The following is a 25,102-nucleotide window of genomic DNA, read 5'->3' as shown; positions in this document are numbered from 1 at the left end:
TATAAAAAAGAAAATCAAACACAAGAGTCTAAAAACTATTTTCTATGAGAAACTACTTTCTTTTGCCGTTAAGCAGCAGAAACCCATTGCTCATTCACCAACATCAATTTAGAGCTAGTATTTGAATGATTTTCCAGCGTTATGTCTAAATTGATGACAAATAGGTGATTTTGCTTACATTTTAAGATTATAATGCTGAACAGCAAGAAATGCCATTAGTCTACTGAGATTTCCCAGTATTTTTCTGTTGCAATTGGGATATCACAATAATTAACCCCAAAAAAGCCAAAGCAGCGCAAACACTAGCAGATTACGGTTGTGTTTGTGATAAGGAAACACGCTAACACATGCAGGCATTTCTTCTTTCTTTTTACTAAACTAGTCTGCAGTAACGGAAACAGGAATTACAAACGGAAACATTAGAAACAAACATATGGCAAACCAAAAAGTAACTCAGGGTTATACAAAGAGTATACCACAAAATACATACATTCCCATCTCACATGAGTCCCATCTCACACTCAACACACTACAGTTATATGGTATAAATACAGCATTACAATATACAAAAGAGAGAGATCGACTTAGAAAGTCACTTACATGCTTAATAATGATTTGATCAGCTGTAGTGTTACATGTTTAAGATGTATTAGTGGGATGCTGTAACATTTAGGTGAGACAGGTGTAATGTGTGCGACAGATCAAAGATGAGGCAGGAATCAATTCTCTATTTAAGCTTTTTACTTAAGAGTTGAAACAATTATGTAACAATTGTAAATGTTTATTTCTTTTTTTTCATTTATTACTATCTTTAAACAAAAACAACGAGTGTAAGCCAAATCAAAGAAATTAACAAAACAAAACAATCCTTAAAACTAAAGTCTAAACTAGGCGTCAAAAAGAAATACAAATGAAAACCGAGATCTTCAGTGTACACGACACCCGAACTAAACTAATTAAAGCTACAAAACTCAAAATACACAGCTGGCAAAACACTCAAACTAATCTAACAAAACATCAATCTAAACTGAAACAAACCGGATAAGACGGTCAAAGCTTAGTTTAGAACCACACAACAACCATCACATTGTTACTTAAAGCCAACGAAGTTCAACAAGCAAATTTGAATTACCACAGTAAACTGAGATAATAAATCACTAAACAGCCGAAGCATAGCACAATCAAATTGCGTGGAGCACAAATGGGATGCCGAGGCAGAGTGCACATCACACACTGGTCTATCGGGGCTTTAAATCCTTGCGGCTCGTCCTGGGATTGGTGGAACCGACACTGTCATAATGATGATGGACAGAATAGTAAACCAGTAAGAAACCTAAGGGCTGAACAAGCGGAGAGGAGGGTAAAAAAATATATATACAGAAAGAAAACATCAAACATAACAGTAGTTACAAATTACGCAGTTTTTTTTCTTAAGGGTTTATTATGCGGTCTTTGTCGCCATCTTATGGATGGACAACGTATACTGTGTTTGCTTTGCTCAGTGACAGGCTAATGGCCACAGACGCACTGTCTCTTCGAAATTCTAAACATTTAAAACAGGCACTATCCTTATAAATAAACTGTAAAGTTGCAATCTAAACAACTACATTCTCGCCTAAAAAAACCCTCAAAAGAACGTTATGCTGTCCAACAGCTGCAATATTTGTCAAACTGTAGAGCAGGGCTGTTCAATTGGCGACCCGCAGAGGCAATTTGTTCCGGCCCTCCAAATAGTGTGACCAAGACATCAAAAATAAATTTAGTTCAGCTGAAAAACAGCCGCTTTAGTTATGAAGTGACGAGCGTCTGTTTAATACAGCACAAGCTGCAGTTGAAGGCTGCGCAGAGCGTGAGTCACCTGACATTAACTGAGTGACGCGAGCAGTCAAAAACATTTGGATACTTAATCGTAAAGGCTTCTCAATGCCACGTTTCTGTTGCACGGAACGAGACTGCTGCAACTAAACAAAGTTCGTTATTTTCAATATTAAAATATATGCTAATATGCGTGTGCAAGCCGAGCAATGCGCTCCCGCTTTCCAGACGCACAGAGTAGAACACATCTCACGCTGTAGCGGTGAGAGTTGTGCGTGGCTTTCAATGCAATGTAAACAAAATACATGTTGGATGAATTATTACTAATTATTAAAATGATTATGTATGTATGAACACAGATGAACAACAACTACAGTTCATTTAAATACTTAGCTAATATAAAGCTTAAATTTACATTAGACGTGATAACTGTGAAACCATGATTATTCTTCAGACTATATAATCGTACAACCAAAATTGTTGCATCCAAAATTATTATGCAGTTTAAAACATGACATGAATGTGTCTGAATGTAGAAGAAGCCAACCTAAGCAATGAACTGCTTTGAATATTTGTAAAAAAAAAAAACAAAAAAAAAAACACAAAACACATCGTATGATGCACTGATATTATGTCGTTTTAATATACAATATATTTACATTCTAATGTAGAAAAATACAACATCTTAAGGACCAAAAACACAGCATATTATATGCTTTTGTGTCATCACTCATATTTCAAGTCATATCTCTCCGGCCCCTCATTTGGGATGCTTTTGATGAACTGGCCGCCATGACAAACTAATTGAATAGCCCTGCTGTAAGCGTGTCCTCTGCCACTGTATGTGGACAGAGTAATACACAAGGATGAAGGGTTAAGAGGCTGGACGAGTGCTGTTATTTGCAGAATATTGCATGGCTATCAGCCAATCAGATTCAAGTATATTCAACTGTGTGTGTATGTATATATATATATATATATATATATATATATACACAGTTGAAGTCAGAATTATTAGCCCCCCTGTTTATTTTTTTCCCAATTTCTGTTTAACAAAGGAATTTTTGAGCACATTTCTAAACATAATAGTTTTAATTACTCATTTCTAATAACTGATTTATTTTATCTTTGCCATGATGACAGTAAATAATATTTGATTAGATATTTTTCGACACTTCTTTACCGCTTAAAGTGACATTGAAAGGCTTAACTAGGTTAATTAGGTTAACTAGGCAGGTTAGGCTAATTAGGCAAGTTTTTGTATATCTGTGTTTTTTTCTGTAGACTATCAAAAATATATATAGCTTAAAGGGGCTAATAATATTGAACTTAAAATGATTTTTTAAAAATTCAAAACTGCTTTTATTCTAGCCAAAATAAAACAAATAAGACTTTCGCCAGAAGAAAAAAAATATTATCAGACATACTGTATTTATTTATTAATTTATATATATATATACTTCACTTGACCCTTAAGATTGATCATGATCTTTGCTTTGTGTTTTTAATGTAAAACATATTCAAATGCTATTATTAAAGTACAATTCTCATTCAACAAACCATTAATTGAGACTTTCTTCATAAGTTGCTGCTTATTAATAGTTAAGCCAGTAGTTGGGTTTAAGTATTGGGTAGGATTAGGGATGTAGAATAAGATCATACTGAATATATACTTTATAAATACTTTATAAATACTAATAAACAGTCAATATCTTAACAATAGGCAGGTAACAATAAGCCTCTAGTTAATGGTGAGAATTGGTTCCTGTACTAAAGTGTTACTACATTAACTTATTATTAAATAAAGTATTAAACTTAAGTGAGTAAAAAAAGGTAAGTTAAAAATTATTTAAGTTCTTAAGTTCTTGAAGTTTAATGTCAAAAATGGCAAAACATTCTATGCAAAAAGGCAAATATAGGCATTTTATAAAAAGAAATGGGCAAGTATGCACTAATTCACTTTTTAATTTGACAAGAAAACAAACAAACAAAAAAACTGTAAAAATGTTCACAATATTCCAACATTAAAGCAACAAAAGTCAGGAAAAATGGCTCATTACTGCATGTGTCCACAAAGAAAAACAATGAAAAAACAACAACAACGGGCTCATTCTGAAAACGTACGCCATTATACATATCTGGATATCGCGAATTATGTAGCCAGAGCTACGTATGGTTGCAATTCATCTTTAAAACAAACAATACGGGGCGGTATGATGCCACCAATGGCTTCTGTTTCTTTTCGCGCTACCAGCTGACTGCTTACCTCCATGTGGACAGCTTTTCCGCTGTTAACAGTTTCCCCAGTAGCTTGCCATGTATGTCTGTGGCCTTAAGATGCAGAAAGGAGTTAACCGCGACGACAGAGTTCGAGTCCGGCAAAGAACGGTTCCAGAAAGCAGATAAAACAACAACATAAGGCAAAAAGTAAAATAAACAAGTAAATAACGGCGAAAACATGGTAAGATCTGAAAATGTGGTAAAATCAGGCGGCCGTGAGGGCTTTTCTTTTTCTGGATTGCTTTTGAAAACACTGTCGGTTGGGTCTAGGGAAGTGGGTGTTTGGGGAGTTCGTTAGGTTGGTCAGTCAGTCAGTCTGACAGCGGTCTCTGGTGGGTTTACGTGAGAAGAGCAGGTGCAAACGGCACTCGTGAGAGAATTATTTGAAAACTGAAAAAGCGTACACAGCGGCCTCAAAAACTGCTTAAAAAAAAAACTTACCTCCTGGGGCATATTCTGCAATCTCCAGAAATGTATATAGGGGTACGTATCAATAATGAGCTTGGGTTGCAACAAAAAAAACATTCCATGTTAAAATTGAATTGCCTTTCTCTCTCTCAGCGGAGCTGTTGTTTCTGTGCTGGGGGAGTTTTCTATGCAGCGCAGTGAAGACAGTACCTTCTGCGTTTCATGAACCGCGTTACATGAGCATCGCCATCCACAATGAGCTACTGCTATCCTCTATGTTTCATCTGCTCAGGTAGGGGAATGAAGCTGTTCTTATTTTAAAGGATAGTTTACCCCAAAATGAAAATACCTCATCAAAAAACTCCTCCCATATGTAGTTTTACACCTCTAAGATTATCTTCTGTTGAACAAAAAAGAAAGATATTTTAAAGAATGCCTTTACCATTAATTATAAGAGTTTATACTATTAATAACTTTGTCCTTTCAGATTTGCCAGACCATCAATTCATCCTGACTGGATGCTCTTGCTGTTCTTCACTCACACGCATGTCACTATTACTGTAACGCTCGGCCTGCTGTTTGTACCTAAGGTATTGTCAACAATATATTTTACTTATTATATAAAATCATTTCAAACTCTTCATTAATATTTTTAAGTACAGTTCAATTATAGAAGGATAGAGGTGTCAAGATCCTCCAGCTTTATTTAATGGTTTGTGTCCCAAGGTTGGAATTATGCTCTGCATGGCTTCAGCCCTACAGGAACCGAGTTTGACACTACTACAGTTAATTAGTTCCTTACAATATCATTTGCATATTAAAAGAAAAAGTTCTATTTAAAAATAAATTACAAGCAAGTGTTAAAGTGCCAATTTTTGAAAACGACACTATTGTCATCTTGTGTCTGTGTGAAGTCAAAATTTACAGTGTTTATTTTGTGCGCATGGGCACCACGGTGGCGCAGTGGGTAGCACAATTGCCTCACAGCAAGAAGGTTGCTGGTTCGAGCCCTGGCTGGGTCAGCTGGCATATCTGTGTGGAGTTTGTATGTTCTCCCCGTGTTCACGTGGGTTTCCTCCGGGTGCTCCGGTTTTCCCCACAGTCCAAAGACGTGGTATTGGTGAATTGAATAAGCTTAATTGGCCGTAGTGTATGAGTGTGAATGAGAGTGTATGGGTGTTTCCCGGTGTTGGGTTGCGGCTGGAAGTGCATCTGCTGCGTAAAACATATGCTGGATAAATTGGCGGTTCATTCCACTGTGGCAACCCCTGATTAATAAAGGTACTAAGCCTAAAAGAAAATGAACGAATGCATTTTGCTAGCACACATTGTTATTCTTTACGCATTACCTGTTCAATCTAAAGGCATGCCTAAGTACATGACAAACATTTCGTCTTTATTTTTATAGCACTTCAAAGCAGCTTGATATAGAAGTTCTAAACTGAAACTGTGTCAGTCCACTTTTTCAGAGTTGAAGTTCCGTTTTGTTCAGTTCAGCGTGGTTTAATTTTCACTGCTGAAAGTCCAAACACTGAGGAGCAAATCTATCAATGCACAGCTCCACAAGTCCAAAACCAAGCAAGCAAGTGGTGACAGTGACGAGGAACAACTTCACTAATTGACAAAAGTGAAAGAAAAAAAAAACAGGTTCAGTTGGGCACGACCAAAACAACAATTGACTATTTCTAAAACAACAAGACTACAGCAGCACAGTGCTTCTGTCCAATAACTTCTGGTCTGGCATGCCTAAGCTTATGGCAATGTGTTTCTGCCACTGAATAAAAATGAAAAAGGTTATTGAGACCTTTTTTCTCAGAATTGTGTGATCTAGTTGCTGGCAGGCAGAAATGCAAAAAAATTACTTTCTGAAAAAATATTGTATTATTTTTTCAAAGAAAATCTAAATTTCTTGCTTACTGAAACTGGCAAAAATATATCTTGTATTTTATTTTGAAATTCTATTTTATTGAAAATAGTAAGCCAAAAGTTGCTTAGATGTGCATTTTTCTGGGGATTTTTAAAACTTTAATTTTTTTTTTCTTTTTTATCAAGGTTTTTACTCTTAAGAAGTAAAATAGCAAGTATGCAAAGTAGAAGCTTTTAAAATGTAGTAGTATGTTGTGAGTCCCACGTTTAAATCAGGATTGTTATTTGTTACAGTTCCTTCATATGTCACGGCCAGGCAGAGAAGAAATAGCTGCAGAGGTATATGAGGATGAGGTGGACTTGCGACGTTCGTGTTCTTACCTCAACAGTAGCTTCACCTCAAACTGCTGGAGTGACCAAAGTTTGGACCCTGATGACATTCGGGTAAAACACCTTGCCCTAAAACTGCCCTAATAGCACACGCGTGCTCACACTTCTATATTGAAAAGCACACTTCTGTTAATAACACAGATTTCACCTATTTATTGAGGTAAATAATAAAAATAAACAGTCTAAACTCTGAGCAATAAATGGGAAATAGTGTAGCAAGGAAGTGAGGGGAAAGAGAGGGGTAACAGGATTGAGACATGAACTTGGTCAGACTTCCCCAAGAGGCAATATGAGCTCCTAAGAGCCTTTGACAACTCTTTTATTGAGAATCAGTAAAACAAAAATTACCTTGTGTTAGCCTTCTCCTCCTCCTCTGCCTTAATTTGCCCTGTTTTGAAGTATGACCCTGAAACTTGTTGTCTTTTGAACATCTTGTTTGTATAGTACATGCCATCACAAAAGCTGTCCTACTATATTGCTCCCTATAACTTTCCTCAACTGAAACCCTTTTTCTCCTCTGCACCAGGATGAGCTGAAGAAACTGTATTCTCAGCTGGAAGTCCACAAGACCAAGAGGATGGCAAACAGCAATCCCCACCTTCCAAAGAAGCGTAGCTCTCGTCTAAGTATTGGACGATCTCTTATAAAACGTATCTCTGAGATCCCAGAAAGTTTGAGCAGACAATGTAGCCGTGAAGACAAGGATATCAGTGCTGCAATAGGAACTATAACGCGATCGGGATCTTATTACAAATGTCATCAAACCACAAGTATTAACACTATGAATGAAACTTTAATGCAGCCTTCTCCAAAGCTGCGAAAGTCCCATAGTGCCTATGATTGTACCCCAGAAAAGGAAGCCTCTCTATTAAACTCCTCCATAAAGAGATCAACAGAAAAGAGGGCCTCACAGCATTCTGATGCAGGATCTATCAATACAACACTGCTGATCTGCAAGTCTGCTAGTGCCCACAATCTATCGCTAGATACTAACCTTTTACTTCCTGAGCCCACCAGGTTTCAAAAGTCACTGAGCGTAATAGAACGCAATGACCATCGCTCTGTGACACCTTGTAGAAGCATTGAAAATGTGTCAATTGCGATCAAACCTACCCCAGCAGAAAAGCCACCCAAGCTGACTGTGGATGTTGACATAAAGAGGCAGACTTCTAGTGCCTTGCTGTCAGAGTCCTTTGACAAGGCAGAGGTTTGCCCATGGGAGGTTCCAGATGAGCTCCCTGCAAACAAAAATCTAAAACATGTCACATATTCCATCTCAACACAAGAAGAACCAAAATCGCCTGGTGCTCTCTCATCACCAACATTGTTATATGTTTGTCCGTGGGAATACCTGCCACCTCCATCTCCCCCTGCAATTGAAACTGGGAATGGTATTCAGTCAGAGGTTGATTCCATAAAACCCAAACCTCCAATATCTTGTAGTGCTCCTGGGTCACCACATGCAGTTTCTGGCAAGCCAAAAGAATTTCGGGTTTTCTCCTTCCGCTCCACTACACAAAATCTCCTTGCAGCAAAGGGTGTTGGGGAACTTGCAAGAAGCATGAGCAGAGAGAAAAGCCTACAAGAAAGTAACATTAAGGAGGGGGGAACACTACAAAAATCCCAGTCTACATCCATGAGATTATCTCCAGGCAGTGCAGCTTCAGACAAACGTACCCCTCAGACACAAAGACGAGCTATGACTACTATAGGAACAAAACCTTCTCTTGTGAAACAAACAGCTGTACGGCTGCCATCTAATGATTCTCCTGAAAGAAGCCCCAAGCATACTGCTCCAGTTCACGTCTGCCCATGGGAGTCAGAGGAGGTGATCATGGAGGTCAAAAAGCAGAATGATATAGCATTACAAAGACAACTAAGTGACAAGAAAGGATTGACTGTTACAGCAAGTAACGATGGTTTCAAGCCATCTGAGCTACAACTTAAGTCATTATTAGTTGTTCCTAATACAGAAGTGTGTCCATGGGATGTCCCAAAACCTTTTCATCAAAGTAGCATTTCTGAAGTCTGTCCTTGGGAGGTTGTGGAAGTTGAGCAATTACAAACCAAAAACATGCATACTGATGTCTGTCCTTGGGAAACAGACTGTGACCCATCAAGGGTTCCTGAAGACAAAATATGCAATACCACTGTTGAAGTACCTACGTCTGGAGACACACAGAAGCAGGTAAAAGTAAAGCCTGGAACATCCTCTTCTGATATACCAGATACAAATATACCCAAGGTCAAACAGGGATCTATAAAAATGTCCAATGAGACAAAGCCTGGTGAAAGGGTTATTTATGTTAATACCAGACAATGTCAATTGGAACAAGAATCAGCTCAGAAAAGAGGTTTTATGGAAACAAGTAATACACTGAAGCATGAAGAAAGTGATTTTCCTGAACCACCTCCACCTGTAACTGATGTATGTCCTTGGGATTTAGAGCCAAATACAAAAGACAATACAAAAACCTCTTTAAAAGAGACAATGACTAAGAAAGGAACTGTTTGTCCGTGGGAGGCAGAGGATTCTGAGAAGTCAGAAGAGAGGGAAGGTGCTACAAGCAAGGGGTCAGCAAAAGTAGATCAAAAACAAGAAAGTGTATATGCAAATGTCTGTCCATGGGAAACAAGCGAGTCTGTTAAGACCATACAGAAACAAGATAGTATCAGTAGAAATGTCTGTCCATGGGAGATGGAAGAACCAGTAAAGACCTTGCAGAAACAAGAAAGTGTCCGTGCAAATGTCTGTCCATGGGAGACAGAAGAGCCAATCAAGACCTTACAGAAACAAGATAGTGTCCGTACAGATGTTTGTCCATGGGAGACAGAAGAGCCAGTCAAGACCTTGCAGAAACAGGATAGCGTCCGTACAGATGTATGTCCATGGGAGACAGAAGAGCCGGTCAAGACCTTGCAGAAACAAGATAGTGTCCGTACAGATGTTTGTCCATGGGAGACAGAAGAGCCAGTAAAAACCTTGCAGAAGCAAGACAGTGTCCGTACAAATGTCTGTCCTTGGGAGACAGAAGAGCCAGCCAAGACCTTGCAGAAACAAGATAGTGTCCGTACAAATGTATGTCCATGGGAGACAGAAGAGCCAGTCAAGACCTTGCAGAAACAAGAAAGTGTCCATGCAGAAGTTTGTCCATGGGAGACAGAAGGGCCTGTAAAGGCCTTGCAGAAACAAGACAGTGTTCTTACAGATGTTTGTCCATGGGAGACAAACGAGCCAGTGAAGACCTTGCAGAAGCAAGAGCGTGTCTATTCAGATGTCTGTCCATGGGAAACAAATACATCAGCGATTCAATCGGCGACACAAGACTCCCCTCGTACTGTCCCAACAAAAAGTCAAGAAAGTGCTCAAGAATCTGTCTGTCCCTGGGAAACTAACATGGGAACACCAGCAATAACAGAAGCCAGCACAAGTCAAACTGTCGCAGACATAATCAGAACACACCCTTCAGACACACAGACTGCAGAAGAGTTACGGGTTAACCCTCCTCTAGCTAGACGTGATGCATTGTGCCCCTGGGAAATGGAAGGGGTCAGACAAGAATCTATAACCATGCATGATAATTTAGATGTCTTCACTTGGGAGGAGACAATCCCAGAGGAAGATGATGGTGATGCAGAAACTGCTGCAGAGGCCTTCATCTTCCCTCCAGACCTGTAACCCATAAGGGAAGTATCATTGTGCTTTATGTACCTTGGAAGACATTGTAACAAAATGGACCAATGGTTACATTCGGGCTTTATGCAGAATGTTCCTCCACTGCAGTAAGCATGCTTTACTGACTGTTATTTAAGGAAGGATTCCTGCTATTGCAATTTTCTCCCTAGTCAGCTTAATAAATTGTATCTGGAGATTGACTGATATCAGGACAGAACTGCTCTCCTGTGCACATTCCCTTCTGGCCTTACATTACTACAAACCCTATTTATTTTGGTATTGTTATGTGTGTATTTGTGTTTGTGTGGCTGTGTAGATTATATTGTCTGTAAAACCTACATCACCAACATTTCCTTTGGGGAACATTAAGAAGGTTTATTTTCAGTTAAAAAACACCATTACACCAATATTAACAGTTAACTAAGTGAAGAGAAAAACTGGCCATGGGTGCGCTTCCCAAACAACGACATAACTTGCGACAAGTACCACAGTATGATGCATAATTTGGGGAAAAAACAATGTTGTGACGAGTGTTATAACATCAGTTATAACGTAAACCATCCATAATGATGCTCTAGACAGGGAGTAACAACTTCTTTAGAGAAAATCCACATAACTGTTTTTTGTTCATTGTTTTTCATGCGCACACACATTTAAAAAAAAAATTCAATGTTAGTTTTAGTAAAAACATGCATTCGTTTTCCATGATCTCATGTATATATCCTCACATTAATGGTTTTAATTTATTGCCAGCTAGCTCTCTGCAACTCTCGCATGGTCGCCCACTAAAACTAAGCAGGCCTGTACTTGGATGGGAGACCACATGGGAAAGCTAGGTTGCTGTGGGAAGTGGTGTTAATGAGACCAGCAGGGAGTGCCCAACCTGCGGTCTGTGTGGGTCCTAACGCCCTAGCATATTGACGGAGACTCTATACTGTCAGTGAGTGCCATCTTTTAGATAAAACATTAAACCGAGGTCGTTCAAATCCCAGGATTTCCTTCTAAAAAATTTAAATTTACATATAATATGTAAGGTATTAATAATAGTTACCACTATGAATTAAAACCCTTAATGTATGCTATATATTTTTGTTTTCACAAGCTTTGGTGACGTAACATAGATTCTGCTTTTCATAGGTCACCTATGGCTTTCGTCATGAGGCATGGCTGTGTGCAAAATGGCATAAATGTTTTCAAAGTGCAATACAAAGGGAACGCGACTGTCAATATGAAGATCGCTAAAACTGAACTGTAAAACAAATTTTGAAAGCAAATTACACATAAGAGAGATGACTTCAATTTTTTATTTTTTAATCATTCCGAGTTTAAATGTTGACATGTTCTAAATAAATAGGGTTAGGGGGGATAACTGGGAATAGAACACAGACAGGAACTCTGATTTAAACTTCTGCTCTAGAGGTGTAGTTGCAAATGTACCAGTATCTATGCAAACATACAAATTTATGAATGTTCGTTGGAATGATGAATTTAGGAAACGCCAAATCAAGGAATTGTTTGTAATGACAGAACTTGCGACCTTAGTTGGCTAATGATGGTCTTTGGAAACGCACCCCTGGTTGATGTTCATGACAATGTTGTAAACAGCTTTAGTGTCTACCTTACTTTTAGACCAACAATGCCACTTTTAAACACAGTGATATAAATGTTATACGTTTATCCTGTATTCAGATCAAGGCAGGCATAATAATCATACTGGAAATCAAGAATGTTTAAGGATAGAAAAAAAAAAATACTATGGAAGTCCATGGTTACCAGTTGCCAACATTTTTCAAAGTATCTTTTTTGTGTTTGAGTAGAAAATAATCTATCAGGTTTGGAACAAGTGATGGGTGAGTAAATGATGATTTTTTTATTTTTTTAGGTGAAATACCCCCTATAAAGTGATATTCAGTTCAATTAATTTTCATTTATATAGTGCTTTAACAATGTAGATTATGTCAAAGCTGCTTAACATAGAAGTTCTAGTTGAGTCCAGATTTCAGAGTGATACAGGCAAGCTGAGTTTTGGACCTTCATTTATGGTATCAGAGATCACAAAAATCTGGTAGTCTGAAGTCCCAGGGCTATTGTTTTTTTTTTTTTTCAGTCGGGCTACCAAAATCTAATCTAAACCATGACTGCTAGATATACATCTACATAGCCCGTCAGGCACGATGTAGTTAGATTTTGGTAGCCCGACTGAAAACGCAACAGCCCAGGAACTTCGGCTACCACAATTTGCAAGCCCTGGGTTTGTAATGATCCAGTTGTGATTTAATAACATTGTTTACAGCACTTTTCAGTACAAATTTGTCCACAAAACAAATAAGGTCAAGAAGCTTAAGAATATAATTCAGTTTACTTATTCCCTGGATACAATTTACACAGTGTATAATAACGTAAAGTGTTGCCTGAAAAAAAAATAATAATCACGTTTTTCATTAAACCTCTCTTGGATGGCTAAGAATAATCTGTAAATATTCGCTTTTTTTTTTTCAATAATTTCATTATTTTTTGGTAGAGTTTTAAGCCCCCTCGTGTGAGCATGTGAAAGTTAATGTTAAGGGTTTCCAAAACAAATCATTGTGTACATGTTTAATTCAACCTATTTACATGCTGCTTTCTTCTAAAACATGATTACAGACTTTTAGCGAAGGTGATGACCGTTAGACTGCACTAATTAATCCTACCAGAGTTAGATGTTTGAGTTTCAGTTATTCTGTCATTTTGAATGTACTTGTAATGTTAGCTTTTCAAAGCAGGAAGTAACCATAAAGACTATGCTTTTGTATTATGATTTTTTTTTTTGTAAGAATCAACAGTCAGTTTTCAACAATAACCAAAAGGAAGTTTCCATTAACTTCTTTCAGTGTAAAAACTGTGACATTTTATTTTTCTATTCGGTGAGTTGAGCATTCTGAAATAAACTTTTCAACTCCGCGCTGTTGATTTTCATGAATTTTCCTGCATAATGAAAATGTTCAATGTGTCCAAGTGCAGATGGAACATGGAAAACAAAATGAAGAGGTTTTATAAATACAGTATTATTTATTTTGATAACAGGGAATTGTTCTGTACAGGCACCACATTCAGCATTATTTATTCCACTGAACTGCCTTTGGCTTCGGTATCTGATAATTCAGATCTTCAAACTCTTCACCGGACTTCAGCTTGGGTCCAGGGATCATAACGGTCTGTTGAAATCAGAAATGAATTCAAGTATTCCACATTTTGCTACAATCCAATCGCATGTTAAATTGAACAAAACATGTACTCCCTTAACATCACAAGAATTCAATAATAAAAAAGACAAAGACAGAAAACTCATTCACCTTAATAATGGGATCTTTTGGTGGTGCCCATGCTGGAACAATCTTGCCATGAAGCCTCCAGCGACCGTAAGGATTCACCAGATGTCTCTCCATCACCAGATACTCCAGGACATCCCTGGGTTCTTCCTCATCTCCGAGCATCAACCGGCCAAAACGGTCATAGATTGCCAGTGTCTGAAAGATGGATTGATGAAATTAGCGTCACAACTGGAGAGCTCCTAGAAAAATCATGGCGAAGCTCTTTGTTGTTCTTTAAACATAAACACTTTCAAAATGAAGAAGACGTGATTTAGTGTTAGCAAACGGTATGATACCAGAAAATCTGGTGAAAGTGAGGTTTTGAAGTGTACAGGGATGCAAACTTGTCAGGCGTTGAAAAAAAAGCAAGTAAAACTCAAAATTCTTATTATGATTTGTTTTAATACACACAAATGCATTGGGAATGCTAAACATTTGGTTCTAAATCAAAACATGAAGAAAAGAATGGTTAAAATATTATTATTTTACAGAAATAAGAAAAAGAACAATTTAGTGTCTAAGGCAGCGTTTCCCAACCCTGTTCCTGGAGGCTCAGCATCGGATAAGCGTTTTCAAGGTATATCGCGGTTTGGAAAAGTCAAGTCTTAAAACCAACACGATTTTCTGTAATATCGTTCCTAAAGTATCTGTAATAAGGAAAACAGTATCTCCAGCAGAAAATATATCCAAAGATGCTGTTTTAAATTGTAAAGAAATCAGTCTTTTTGAAACGAATAAAGACAGCAGAAGTAAATGATTCATTTGAATTATTCAGCCTGACATGTTTACTGCTCCAAAATATTTCAAATGTTTCAAAAAATAAAATGTATTGTGTTCAAACGGGAAAAAAATGGTCTATCCAGACACTTAAAGAACATATTTTAGAGCAGTAATCATAATACCATGAAACCGTGATATTTTTATCCAAGGTCATCATACCGTCAGAATCTGATACCGGCCCATGCCTACTGGAGGCACAGCAACACTACATATTGTGGATGTCTCCTCATCTGACCAGTTCATCTCAGGTTTTAGAGTCTCTTCTAATGAGTTGAGTCAGGTGTGTTTGAATAGGAAGAGGTTGAAAATGTGTGATGTCGGTGTGCCTTCAGGAACAGTTTTGGGAAACACTGGCCTGGAGCGCAGACAGTTTGTTAAACCAGTGGTCCTCAACAACCGGTCTGTGGATCAGTTGGTAATTGGTACAAGACACCGTTAATTATTTCAGTTTTTTATTTATTATCTGAGTCTGAACGATCTTTTATTTTGAAAAATTACCATACTCTCTTGGTTACATCTCGATTCCTTGAGCGGCCAAATTTAACCCACAGGCAGCAAAATGAGTAAGAAACAGACGTCTTTGGAAAGTTTCTTTGCTAATGGGAAGGTGAAGGACCCGCGAACTGCCAGGGAATAGATCTGCAACCCATTTGTCAACAAATCAGGTGAATCCACCATGTCTGTGCAAGAAGATCAACTGCTGGAGATCACAAATGACAGCAAAAGGCCGTTCACTTAACACGTTTTTTCTAGAGTTCATGCAAATTATTTCCAATGGAGGCACACTCATGCCTTACAGACGCACTCATTTAAATGAATGCCGTGAGCGCACCGCGAGTCACGTGACAAGAACTGACAATCAGCTTCAGCTTGTTATCCGAGTTCAGACTGCATGATTTTACGTTGGAGAGAGGTTAAAAGTGCTCATTTTCAGTTTATTTAGACCCAAGAAATGGAGGAAAAACTAGTGTAAATTTGGCAGGAGCACCTGTGTCTGTTTGACATGTCATCTGAGCAATGTCACAACCGGGTCAAAAAAGAAATAAAGTTAAGAAATTGCTAATTCCCTTTAAAGTCAGGCAAGCAAATATGTACATTTTCTACCACACTAAAGGCTTCTTTCTCATTATGTAGTTAATAACACAAGAACTACTACGGGTGTTTGGTTGAGACGTAGTTTGGACAAAGTTGTCTGCAATTCTTCCTATTTTGAAGTCATGCAATGTGAAATCCCCTGTCGCTGATCCGTCTTGCAGTGTAAACAAAGCAACGACAAAACGCTAGCCCAGATAGTCATGCAGTGTGAAAACATCTGGGACACGACTACTTTGAAAATCATGCAGTCTGAACTAGGCAAAAGGAACATACACATTTCAGTTACGGTAGACTAATTATCTCAGACAAACACAGAACACCCAAACACTGCAGTGCTTTGTAATTTTCTCAACAAATAAAACTTGTATCAGAGTTACAGCAATGTTTTTCACCTTGTCTCCTTCAAGAAAACGGATGAGGGTTGCCTAGAAACCTACGAAACCCAAAGAATGCTTTTTGTCTCTGGTTGATACTTGCAAGCTGGTCAGGGCAGGGGTCCATTCAAGACCCTGAATCAATATTTTTATCTAAAACTTGTCATGCCAGCTTTCTGTTATGAACTGCCCCTTTTTGGAGAATTCATGCAGTGCAGACACTGAAAAACTAAACATTTGTAATTAATGACATCTGCTGCCTGTTTCTTTCTATAGATTTGAATTTAGCAGCTGAATGCTCTAATCACACCTGTGTGATCGTACACCTAAAAGACCAGCCAAGACAGGCAAATGATTAGGTTCATGCAGCTAATAAGCCACTAGTTACACTGCGGTAAAATATTATTCAACATGTCATGTTTTCTTTTTCTGGGAAAAACATTGCTCATTGCTCAAGTGTGATTTTTTCACAGACTTCAACAGAGTGTAAGAATCTCAATGGTTCTGTGCGTCTCGTCTATCAAATCTGATCTTTATTCAGAATTTTCTATTTAATTCAAGTCAGGTGATTGGTTGGGCCATTCTACAGCTTGATTTTCTTTCTCTGAAAGCATTTGAGTTTTCTTGGCTGTTGGATCATTGTCTTGCTGAAATGACCACCTTGGTTTCATCTTCATCATCCTGCTAATGTAGATGTTGGACTGAAGCAGCGAATATTAATTTACACTGACGAAGGGTAGAGGGTTGCTAAAGAACTTATGAGAGATTTCAGTTGCTGTCTGGGCTTTCACTGTTTTCTACACCTCCCTATCCACATGTGTTCAATACTTTTTCTCTGCGTCATTTGTGTTCACATTTTCAACCTCTTCCTAATCAAACACCCCTGAATCAACTCATCAGAACATTAAAAGAGACTCCATAAGCTGGTCTGATAAGGGAGACATTCAAGATATGTACCTATGCAGTGCCTCCAGGAACAGGGTTGGGAAACAATGTCCTAATTAGCAGCTCTCCAGTGTAATTAAGCTTACTCTTTGATTTAGCTTAAAGTATATCATGGCCTTTACAAGAAAGTGTCTAACTCACCTGTCTAGAATGCATGCGGAGAGTGACCTGACCATAGAGATTGCCTTTGCTGATCATGTCAGGACATCGAGCATGAACGAGTCGAGGAGCCTCCAGAGACTCAATGAAGCGCCATCGCAGAGTCTTATAACGATTCCCCCGAACCATCTCCTGAAAAACACACACACGTAAAAGACTAAATTATCATATGCTTTTGTTTATATGACAAAACATGTCTTTTTGACTCAAGAAGGTGCATACTGACTCCAAAGGCAGATACTGATTAGATCAGGGCCTGGTGTGTGGACTTTGGGGGTTTTACGATGTGGTCACATGTTGATTGGTCAGTTTGAATGTCTTAGTATTTGGGCTTTCGTCACATGGTCAAGAAAGATACAAAATAGGTGGTAAAACGCTGCTCTGTCTCTTTTCTTTTCGTGGCCTGTCTTTTCCTGGTCTGCTTTCCTGCTCTGCTCCTCTCCTCCTCTGGAATCTATCTTCTCTGGCTCTATCTACTGCAATCAGGCTAGCTTCTGTGCCTGCTCTCTTTGTCTCTCTCTCTCCCTCCCCCTGTGTCTCTTCTACCTCTGGTAACTTTAATTTTACATTTTAGCTGGGTACAATTTATATCATATGGTTTATCATTTCATATTTGATCATTTTATACAGTTATTTTGTAAATAATTCAGTTGTAACCATAGAGAATTATTGTCATTAAATCATTTCATTATCAAGTATTTGTGAATTACTTTTGATTTAACATCAACACTTATATGTTCAATATTGCAATACAATACAATCACATAATATCAACGCTCTCCCACATTTTTAGCTATTAATACTGCTCTTATGTCTGTTTTTGGTATAAGATTGCAGAAGGATGGTTTGACTAGAATGTACAGTTTTTTACCATCAATACTGATAACTTTTTAGTCATTCGGCAGAACTACAGTTCGAACCGCTGTGGTTTTAAAACCCATTCCTACACACACGTACAGAGACACGGAGATCATGTCAAATGCTGAACAAGGACTTACTGGCCCCTTGAAAAAAATACTGATATGCTTTTACATGTATGCGAAGGTCCATAAACAGTGAGCATGATGCAAATTTTATCTACAGAACGAAACCTGCAACACATAAGTGCATCGCCTGTTTTTTATAAATGTATTTACAATGTATGGTTAATTTGGTTAAGTCAGGGTATTGTTTCCCAGTCAGAAAAGAAAAGGATGACTATTAATGACATATTGAGGAGTACATGTAAATGGATTAAAAGCAAAAGAGTGAATCTTCATGTGCCTTGTGATTCAATTTCAATTCAGAAAACAATTCTCAAAATTTGCCAGCATACGCACGCACGCACGCTTATCATTTTCTGTTTCTAGCTTGTACCCGCATTGTCACAGTCTAAATTCAATACAGAATCGATTCTAAGCCTTTTTCTAATGCCATATCAGCAGCATTGGTTATATTCATGGCAACACTTGTACCTAATATTCAAAATATAATAATAATAATAATAATAATAATAATTTAAAATCATAACTGTTTCCCAATAATCATCCATTGTACAAAACAAACAGAAATTACAACCACACTGATAACAAGTCATACAAGATCTTTCAATTTGATCAATTCCTCTAGAAGACACGTTTTCAAACGTTTTCTTTAAAATATGTTTAGAATAAACGCCAGTGTTTCCCGTAAGTTTACAGTTTTTGGTGGGGGTGGTTGCGGCACAGCTATTCAGACTGACAGACACAAGGAGTCATGGTATTAATTTTTTTCTTTTAATGACAGCAGTAAAAAAAACAACAATTATTTGAATTGTACAACCATACAAGCTAAAAATGTACATTTATTTTTATTTTTTTTTTTATCCACAAAGTGTGCAGCTTTTGTCACTGCAGTGTAACTTAATGGGCTTCTGGAAGAACATTTCAAGTACACTACTAGTACATTGATATTAGTATACTTACTAAATAAAGTATACTTGACCTTTATTTAAGTATACTTCTTTTTCCTAAGGGCACAGAACTTTGAGTTGTTACATGTAAAAAGCCTAAATACATGCAGGACCATTCAAATATTTCTCAATGTGAGGGGGGGGGGGGGGGGGGGGGTTGCACTCGCTATATCTTTACTGCTCTATTCATTTAACCTAACAAATGTAACACTTAGACCATCACTGTTCCTCTAGAGAACGGTTCTCTTGCTCATTCACTCTTGTCGTCATGATTTACGGGTATTTAAACTCATTTTTGGGGATCACGGAGCCGGTATAAATTTGCAGAGACTCGTGTTGCAAAATGCACACAAAATCCCTGAGGATTCATTGTGTAGCCCTATTAGTGATCATAACTTTAGGAGCGAAAAAGTGCAGGCACTGGTCAAAAATCAGTCTTTCTAGTATACACACACAACATCAAATAGGATACACTTTGAAAAAGATGCCATCTCATTTCCACCAAGTTGTATCCTGCACTTAGTGTGTATATGCCAACATGTGCACAAATAAATAAATAAAAACAAAGAACATCTTGGTCTCAACTTACCGGGTAACACCTCTCTGTCACCAGCGAATGAAGTTTTTCTTTGTTAAATCTGTGAAAGAGGAAAAGGAGGATAACAGAGAGGTTTTAAGTTAAAAATAATAATCTAATCCAGTGATTACTACTGATGAAATAGGATTTCCTTCTTACTCTGTAAGTGCTGCATGAGCGTCTATGAAGATCTGCTGACCTAATCCTGGAAACTCTTTAGAGGTGAACGTGGAGTCATAATCCTTTATTTTACGAATTCTGTAAATATGGAAAACATAGCGATATGCATACAGAAGCATAACCCCAGTTGAATGATGTTGTTAATATAGAAACAGTGAGGCAGAGTTGTTGCTTACGCCAGCTGTGATGCTGCAGTCTGCCGGAGCTGTTCTGTGCGCTGCTTCAGACCTTCTCTAGTGAGTGTGGAGAGACGAGCATCTCCTTCAGGAGGAACATAAGCATCATAGATGCCCGCTGAAAAAAAAAAACAAAAAAAGATCATGTGGAAAAATGTAAAACAATAAAATAAAAAAATCAGCCAGAGGAAGAAAACATAAGAATCATTTATTTAAAAACTGTTCAAGTGAACATCTAAAGAGCTTTACTCAAGAGGTTTTGGAGATGACCAGTCAGAATCTGACTCTTCTGGATTCACAGAAAAAGACACTGAAAATAGTAATATTTTGTTGTAGAAATACAATTTCTACAAACTTTTCTAATTTGAGCTAAAACAATACTCAACTACCAATGTGGAAAACTATTTTGCTAGAAACTTATATTTTCACTCCAAAGTATCTTTTTATTTTAAAAAAGTGAACTCGTCAAAAAGACAAATTGTTACAGTATATTTATAATGTTGCAAAAGTTTCATATAAATGCTTTTATTTTGAAACTTCTAGTTATCAATGAATCCATTGCAGTTAAATGCATCACAAGTTTACACAAAAAAAAGCAGAAAAAAAATCAATATTGATACTAACAAGAACCATTATAAATGGGTGAACTCCAATAATTATTGATCATAAGAGAGTATGAAATCAGCATATTAACACGGCGAGAACATGCAAACACCACAAAGAAATGCCACCTGGCCCAGCTGGGACTCGAACCAGCGACCTTCTTGTTGTGAGGCGACAGTGCTAACTACTGAGCCACTGTGTAACCACTTTTGATCATGTTTGTGGATACATACATTTTCTTTAGAATCTTTTGATGACTACAATGATTGCTATTAAACTTTGTAATTATTTTATTTGAAACATTCATGTTTATGTTAGATCAACTCAATCAATTCTTGACTGATGCATACACAAGAAGAGATAATGTGCAGTTCTGCTACTAAACGATTTGGAAAAACAATCTGGTGATTGCTCATCGTCTGAAATTCCAACCCTTTTATTAATAAGGGTCTATTTATGTACAAAACCGCTTATAATATTATATAAATTATGTATTATGCAATCTGCAGCTTTTCTTTTGCTAAATGTATGCATTTATTACAATACATATTTACATTTATTTAAAAATTTATTTAACATTATACTAGACATCGTAAAAAGCTCATTCCCAGCCACTAGACTTTTCTGACAGGGTATTCAAATGTCATCGAGTGTCAGAATGTTGTGGGACTGCTATACAGGAGTTATTATTAGGGTTTATAGATAGCAAAATTTAGTGGTTTTTATTTTAGAGTTTTTTTTTAATCATGACAGTAAAACACAAATGTGGTTATGAGTGAATTAAAACATGCGCTTGTTTGTTGTAAAAATTCGCAATGACAAAAAAAATACTAATTTGTGGATCTCCTTACTTCCAGGGGCAGCTATACTGCCGTTATTTTCTTACCCCTTGGTTTCGAGTGTGGTCCTGAAAAATCTCAGCTTGAAGTGGTATCTAGCCCTTGCCCTTAGCCTTCAAGCTAAAGAGAATTGGGACACCCCTACCTCTTCACGTGAATGCGCAAAACGAGGGGTAGGGGGAAGGGGAAGGGCTAAGCGGTAGAATGGGGATTGGGCCTAAATGTCAAACTAATTGTGAACATGAATATATCATTTAACAGTTAGACTCTATTATATAACACATTGTTACGTGATAAATAATGAGTAGAATGTGTCCAGACCCCAGGGGAGATTCCAAAACGCAGGTTATGTGACAAACCTGCTTAAATTGAAGGAAATGTAACCGAATGACCTCAGCTTTCAATTCATAAAACTAAGGTAGCTTTTACAGCTTTCTATAGCAACTTACACTCTAAACACAACCTGGGGTCCGTTCTTCGAATGTCGCATAAATGATCTAAGATGATTTTGCAGATCCTGGATCTTTTAATCTTGATAACTGATCTCTGGCTAATTTGGTTCTTCAAACAATTTCGCAAATCAGATTAAAATGTCTGGATAAACTGATCTGAGATCGCTGTGTGTGTTGTGAAGGACAGATCTATCAATCCTCGAAATCATGATCAGCAATGCAACGATTGGCTGACAGCACAGCAGCGTAATGACATCATCTGATTAATATTCAATTATCCATGTGAGCAAAATTACATAAAATTTGCAGTAAACGGTTTGTTAAATATGACACGCAATAACTTTACAGATTTGTTGTGAGCTGCAGGCTTTACACTTTCATGTGTCAAGAGTGTTCTTCATGTATTTCATTGCATATCATGTGTATTTAGTTCTACATTTAGAGAAGATTTTCTTTATTATAGTAGCCTAGGCCTACTCAAGTTTTTTTTTTTTTTATCGAAGTAAGGAATAACTGCATAAATTAATTTTGCATCAAAAAAGCATTTTGATATCGGTAAAGGTGTCTGCAACTTTTTTGAAGCATCAAATTACTGGTATATTAATGGTCAAAACACCTGCATGACTGCATAAATTATTATCTTTTATTTATATATTTTTTAAAGTCGAATAATGTGCATGTACGCGTTTCTAAAAAGATCATATCAAAAAAAAAATTTAAACCACCAGGTGACAGTCTTTGTACTTTATTTCGAAGAGCAGATTACATAAGTTTTATTAATATATATTTTTAACTTAACTTATATGAAATGAACCTGCTCCCTAGCAGGTTTGAGCTAACAGACCTGTTGCGATGACAACAAGTCTCAGATGACTTTTAAAGAACTAAACGATCCTGGATCATGTCAAATCGTCAATATCCAAATCCAGCTGCGTAATCCATGTACGAAGAACGGACCCCTGCTCTGTGGCAAGACACTTTCTGGCACGCTGGTTTTTAGCATCTGATCCATAGTGACTTGCGGTTAAATCACAGTGTTGCCAGATTGAGCGGTTTTGAATTTGATTGTGCAGGCACAAAAAAGGCTTAGGCAGGTTGATAAAATTGGGGTGAGTTTGAGAGTAGTTTGGAGGTTATGGAAACAGCACACCTTGAGTAAGCAAATTTATTTGTTAAAGAGATTAGAAACCCGCACTGACTTAATAGGATAAACAAACACCATAAAAGTCAAGGGATACATGTTTCCAACATTTTTCAAAATAACTTTTTGTATGCTCGACAGCTAACAAGTAAAGGATGAGTATGTGATGACAATATTCAGGTTTGGGTGAATTACTAACCCTTTAATCAAGCCAAAGCTCAGGGTTTTGCAGATATTAAGTTAACCTGGCTTTCTGGTATCCCCCCAGCGGTCATTGGTTGGTCCTCATGTGTACCTGTGCATGAGATGTTAATGGGTCTCTCCATGTACTCTTGTCGGATCACCACACCGGCAGCTCGGGCTTTTCTCTCTTGCTCGCCCTGTGCCTTTGATTTAATGTTGACAGACGAAGGAATGAACAAGCGTCTTTTTGTCCGGACGGGAACCTGGAGCACCGCCTGCCACAGCCGGACATCCAGCAGAGACGAGCCGTACTGGACCATATACAATCAGCGAGAAACAAGATCATATGTGAATTATGTATATGAATAATATAAAAATCAGGAATTAAATGTAAATTTAGCTTTAAAAACAATAATATCGCTGAAGCATTTAAAATGTGTACTCAAGTATCCAATTGACACGTTGTTTAGATTCACGTTCACGTAAGTTATCCATGCAGCACTGCAAATTCATTCTAAGTTTGCTAAAAATGCCACGTTAAAGTCGTTTTATAATAATTTCATACCTTTATATTTTGACATGATGTTGGTTGAAGGCATTTCAACGTCCTACATATGGAGGCCGCCATCTTCTTTCAGCACTCCTTCGTGCACATGAAAAGTAGTGTGAAACGTTCACTAGCGCCCTCAGGTGGAGAGGAGAGGCACTGCGGCAGAGTTTAAACGGGATAGTTCACCTAAAATCAAAACTGTCATTGTTTACTCAAAAAGAAGATATTCTGAAAAATGTCGGAGAAAAAAAACATCTACGGTCATATTTTTGTCTAAACTATGGAGGTCAATGGCTGCTGGTTTCCAGCATTCTCAAAAATATCTCGTTTTGTCTTCAACAGAAGAAATTCATAAATGTTTAGTGTGGTGAGTAGGCTAAATGGGGAGTAAATTTACAAATTTGTAGATTCAAAGCTATTTTTTAAATGTGTAACTGAATCATTAGTTTACTCCATTCCACAAATGAATCACTGTGTTGATCAAAAACGACCTTTTTTTCATAGCTTAATATTTTCGTTGACAAAACCAGACAATATGGTGTCAAAAATATAACACAATATTAACTCGTTTCTTTAACTGTATCACAACAGTCGCCTCTGGTAATACCTCTTTTTAAATACCTCACAAGGGAGATTATGATTATTATTTATCAATATTATTTTGCATTTAGGCGACGCAGTGGCACAGCAGGTAGTGCTGTCACCTCACAGCAAGAAGGTCACTGGTTCAAGCCTTGGCTGGGTCAGTTGGTGTTTCTGTGTGGACTTTGCATGTTCTCCCTGCATTCGTGTGGGTTTCCTCCGGGTGCTCCGGTTTCCCCCGCAGTCCAAAGACATGCGGTACAGGTGAATTGGGTAAGCTAAATTGGGTAGGCTAAATTGTCCATAGTGTATGAGTGTGTATGGATGTTTCCTAGAGATGGGTTGCAGCTGGAAGGGCATCTGCTGCGTAAAACATGTGCTGGATAAGTTGGCGGTTCATTCCACTGTGGGACTAATAAAGGGACTAAGCCGGAAAAAAAATGAATTCATTATTTTGCATTTACAGTCAAAATAAGCAAATAGAATAGCATTGTTGCCATAAACATTCAAATTTAGTATAACAAAGACAAACAGGAATCAGTGCTGTCTTTTTTGCATGGTGTTGTATGTTTAAGAATCTCTGCTGTATGCTTTATGGCAGAATAATTCAATTAATTTCACAAATTGTTGACACAGTGGCTCAGTGGTTAGCACTGTCACCTCACCGCAAGAAAGCTGGTTTGAGTCCCAGCTGGGTCAGTTAGCATTTCTGTGTGGAGTTTGCATGTTCTCCCCACCCCTTCAGCAGTAT

At 37.6% G+C, this 25,102-nt stretch overlaps 2 protein-coding genes across 2 annotated transcripts in view; one reads left to right on the top strand and one right to left on the bottom strand.

The window, feature by feature from the left end:
- The window catches only part of gpr179 (G protein-coupled receptor 179), a 34,525-nt gene extending 23,514 nt beyond the window's left edge, over nucleotides 1–11,011 (top strand). The window contains 4 exon segments of the mRNA XM_056467884.1: nucleotides 4,657–4,795; nucleotides 4,991–5,093; nucleotides 6,664–6,813; nucleotides 7,286–11,011. Of these exon segments, the coding sequence (XP_056323859.1) occupies nucleotides 4,657–4,795; nucleotides 4,991–5,093; nucleotides 6,664–6,813; nucleotides 7,286–10,438 (3,545 nt within the window). The 3' untranslated portion in view covers nucleotides 10,439–11,011.
- A 2,452-nt stretch (nucleotides 11,012–13,463) lies between these two features.
- mrpl45 (mitochondrial ribosomal protein L45) lies at nucleotides 13,464–23,892 on the bottom strand. Its single transcript, XM_056467891.1, has 8 exons — nucleotides 23,785–23,892; nucleotides 23,332–23,530; nucleotides 20,002–20,119; nucleotides 19,805–19,903; nucleotides 19,658–19,706; nucleotides 17,121–17,270; nucleotides 13,768–13,941; nucleotides 13,464–13,629 (listed from the first exon to the last, which is right to left on the bottom strand). Exons 1-8 carry the CDS (start codon nucleotides 23,845–23,847, stop codon nucleotides 13,531–13,533), a joined length of 951 nt encoding a protein of 316 aa, XP_056323866.1. The 5' UTR covers nucleotides 23,848–23,892; the 3' UTR covers nucleotides 13,464–13,530.
- Between the last annotated feature and the right edge of the window lie 1,210 nt (nucleotides 23,893–25,102).

This window comes from Danio aesculapii, chromosome 11, assembly GCF_903798145.1.
Source record: "Danio aesculapii chromosome 11, fDanAes4.1, whole genome shotgun sequence".
NCBI lineage: Eukaryota > Metazoa > Chordata > Actinopteri > Cypriniformes > Danionidae > Danio > Danio aesculapii.
The sequence above is the reverse complement of the archived record's forward strand: the minus strand, read 5'-3'. Positions and strand labels throughout refer to the sequence as shown.

Excerpts from the sequence above, each read along its gene's own strand:
- mrpl45 (XM_056467891.1), bottom strand. The coding sequence starts at position 23,847 with ATGGCGGCCTCCATATGTAGGACGTTGAAATGCCTTCAACCAACATCA. Across the intron at positions 20,120-23,331 it reads CATTAACATCTCATGCACAG|CGGGCATCTATGATGCTTAT; the intron begins GTACACATGAGG and ends TTTTTTTTTCAG. Across the intron at positions 19,904-20,001 it reads ACTGCAGCATCACAGCTGGC|AATTCGTAAAATAAAGGATT; the intron begins GTAAGCAACAAC and ends CCATATTTACAG.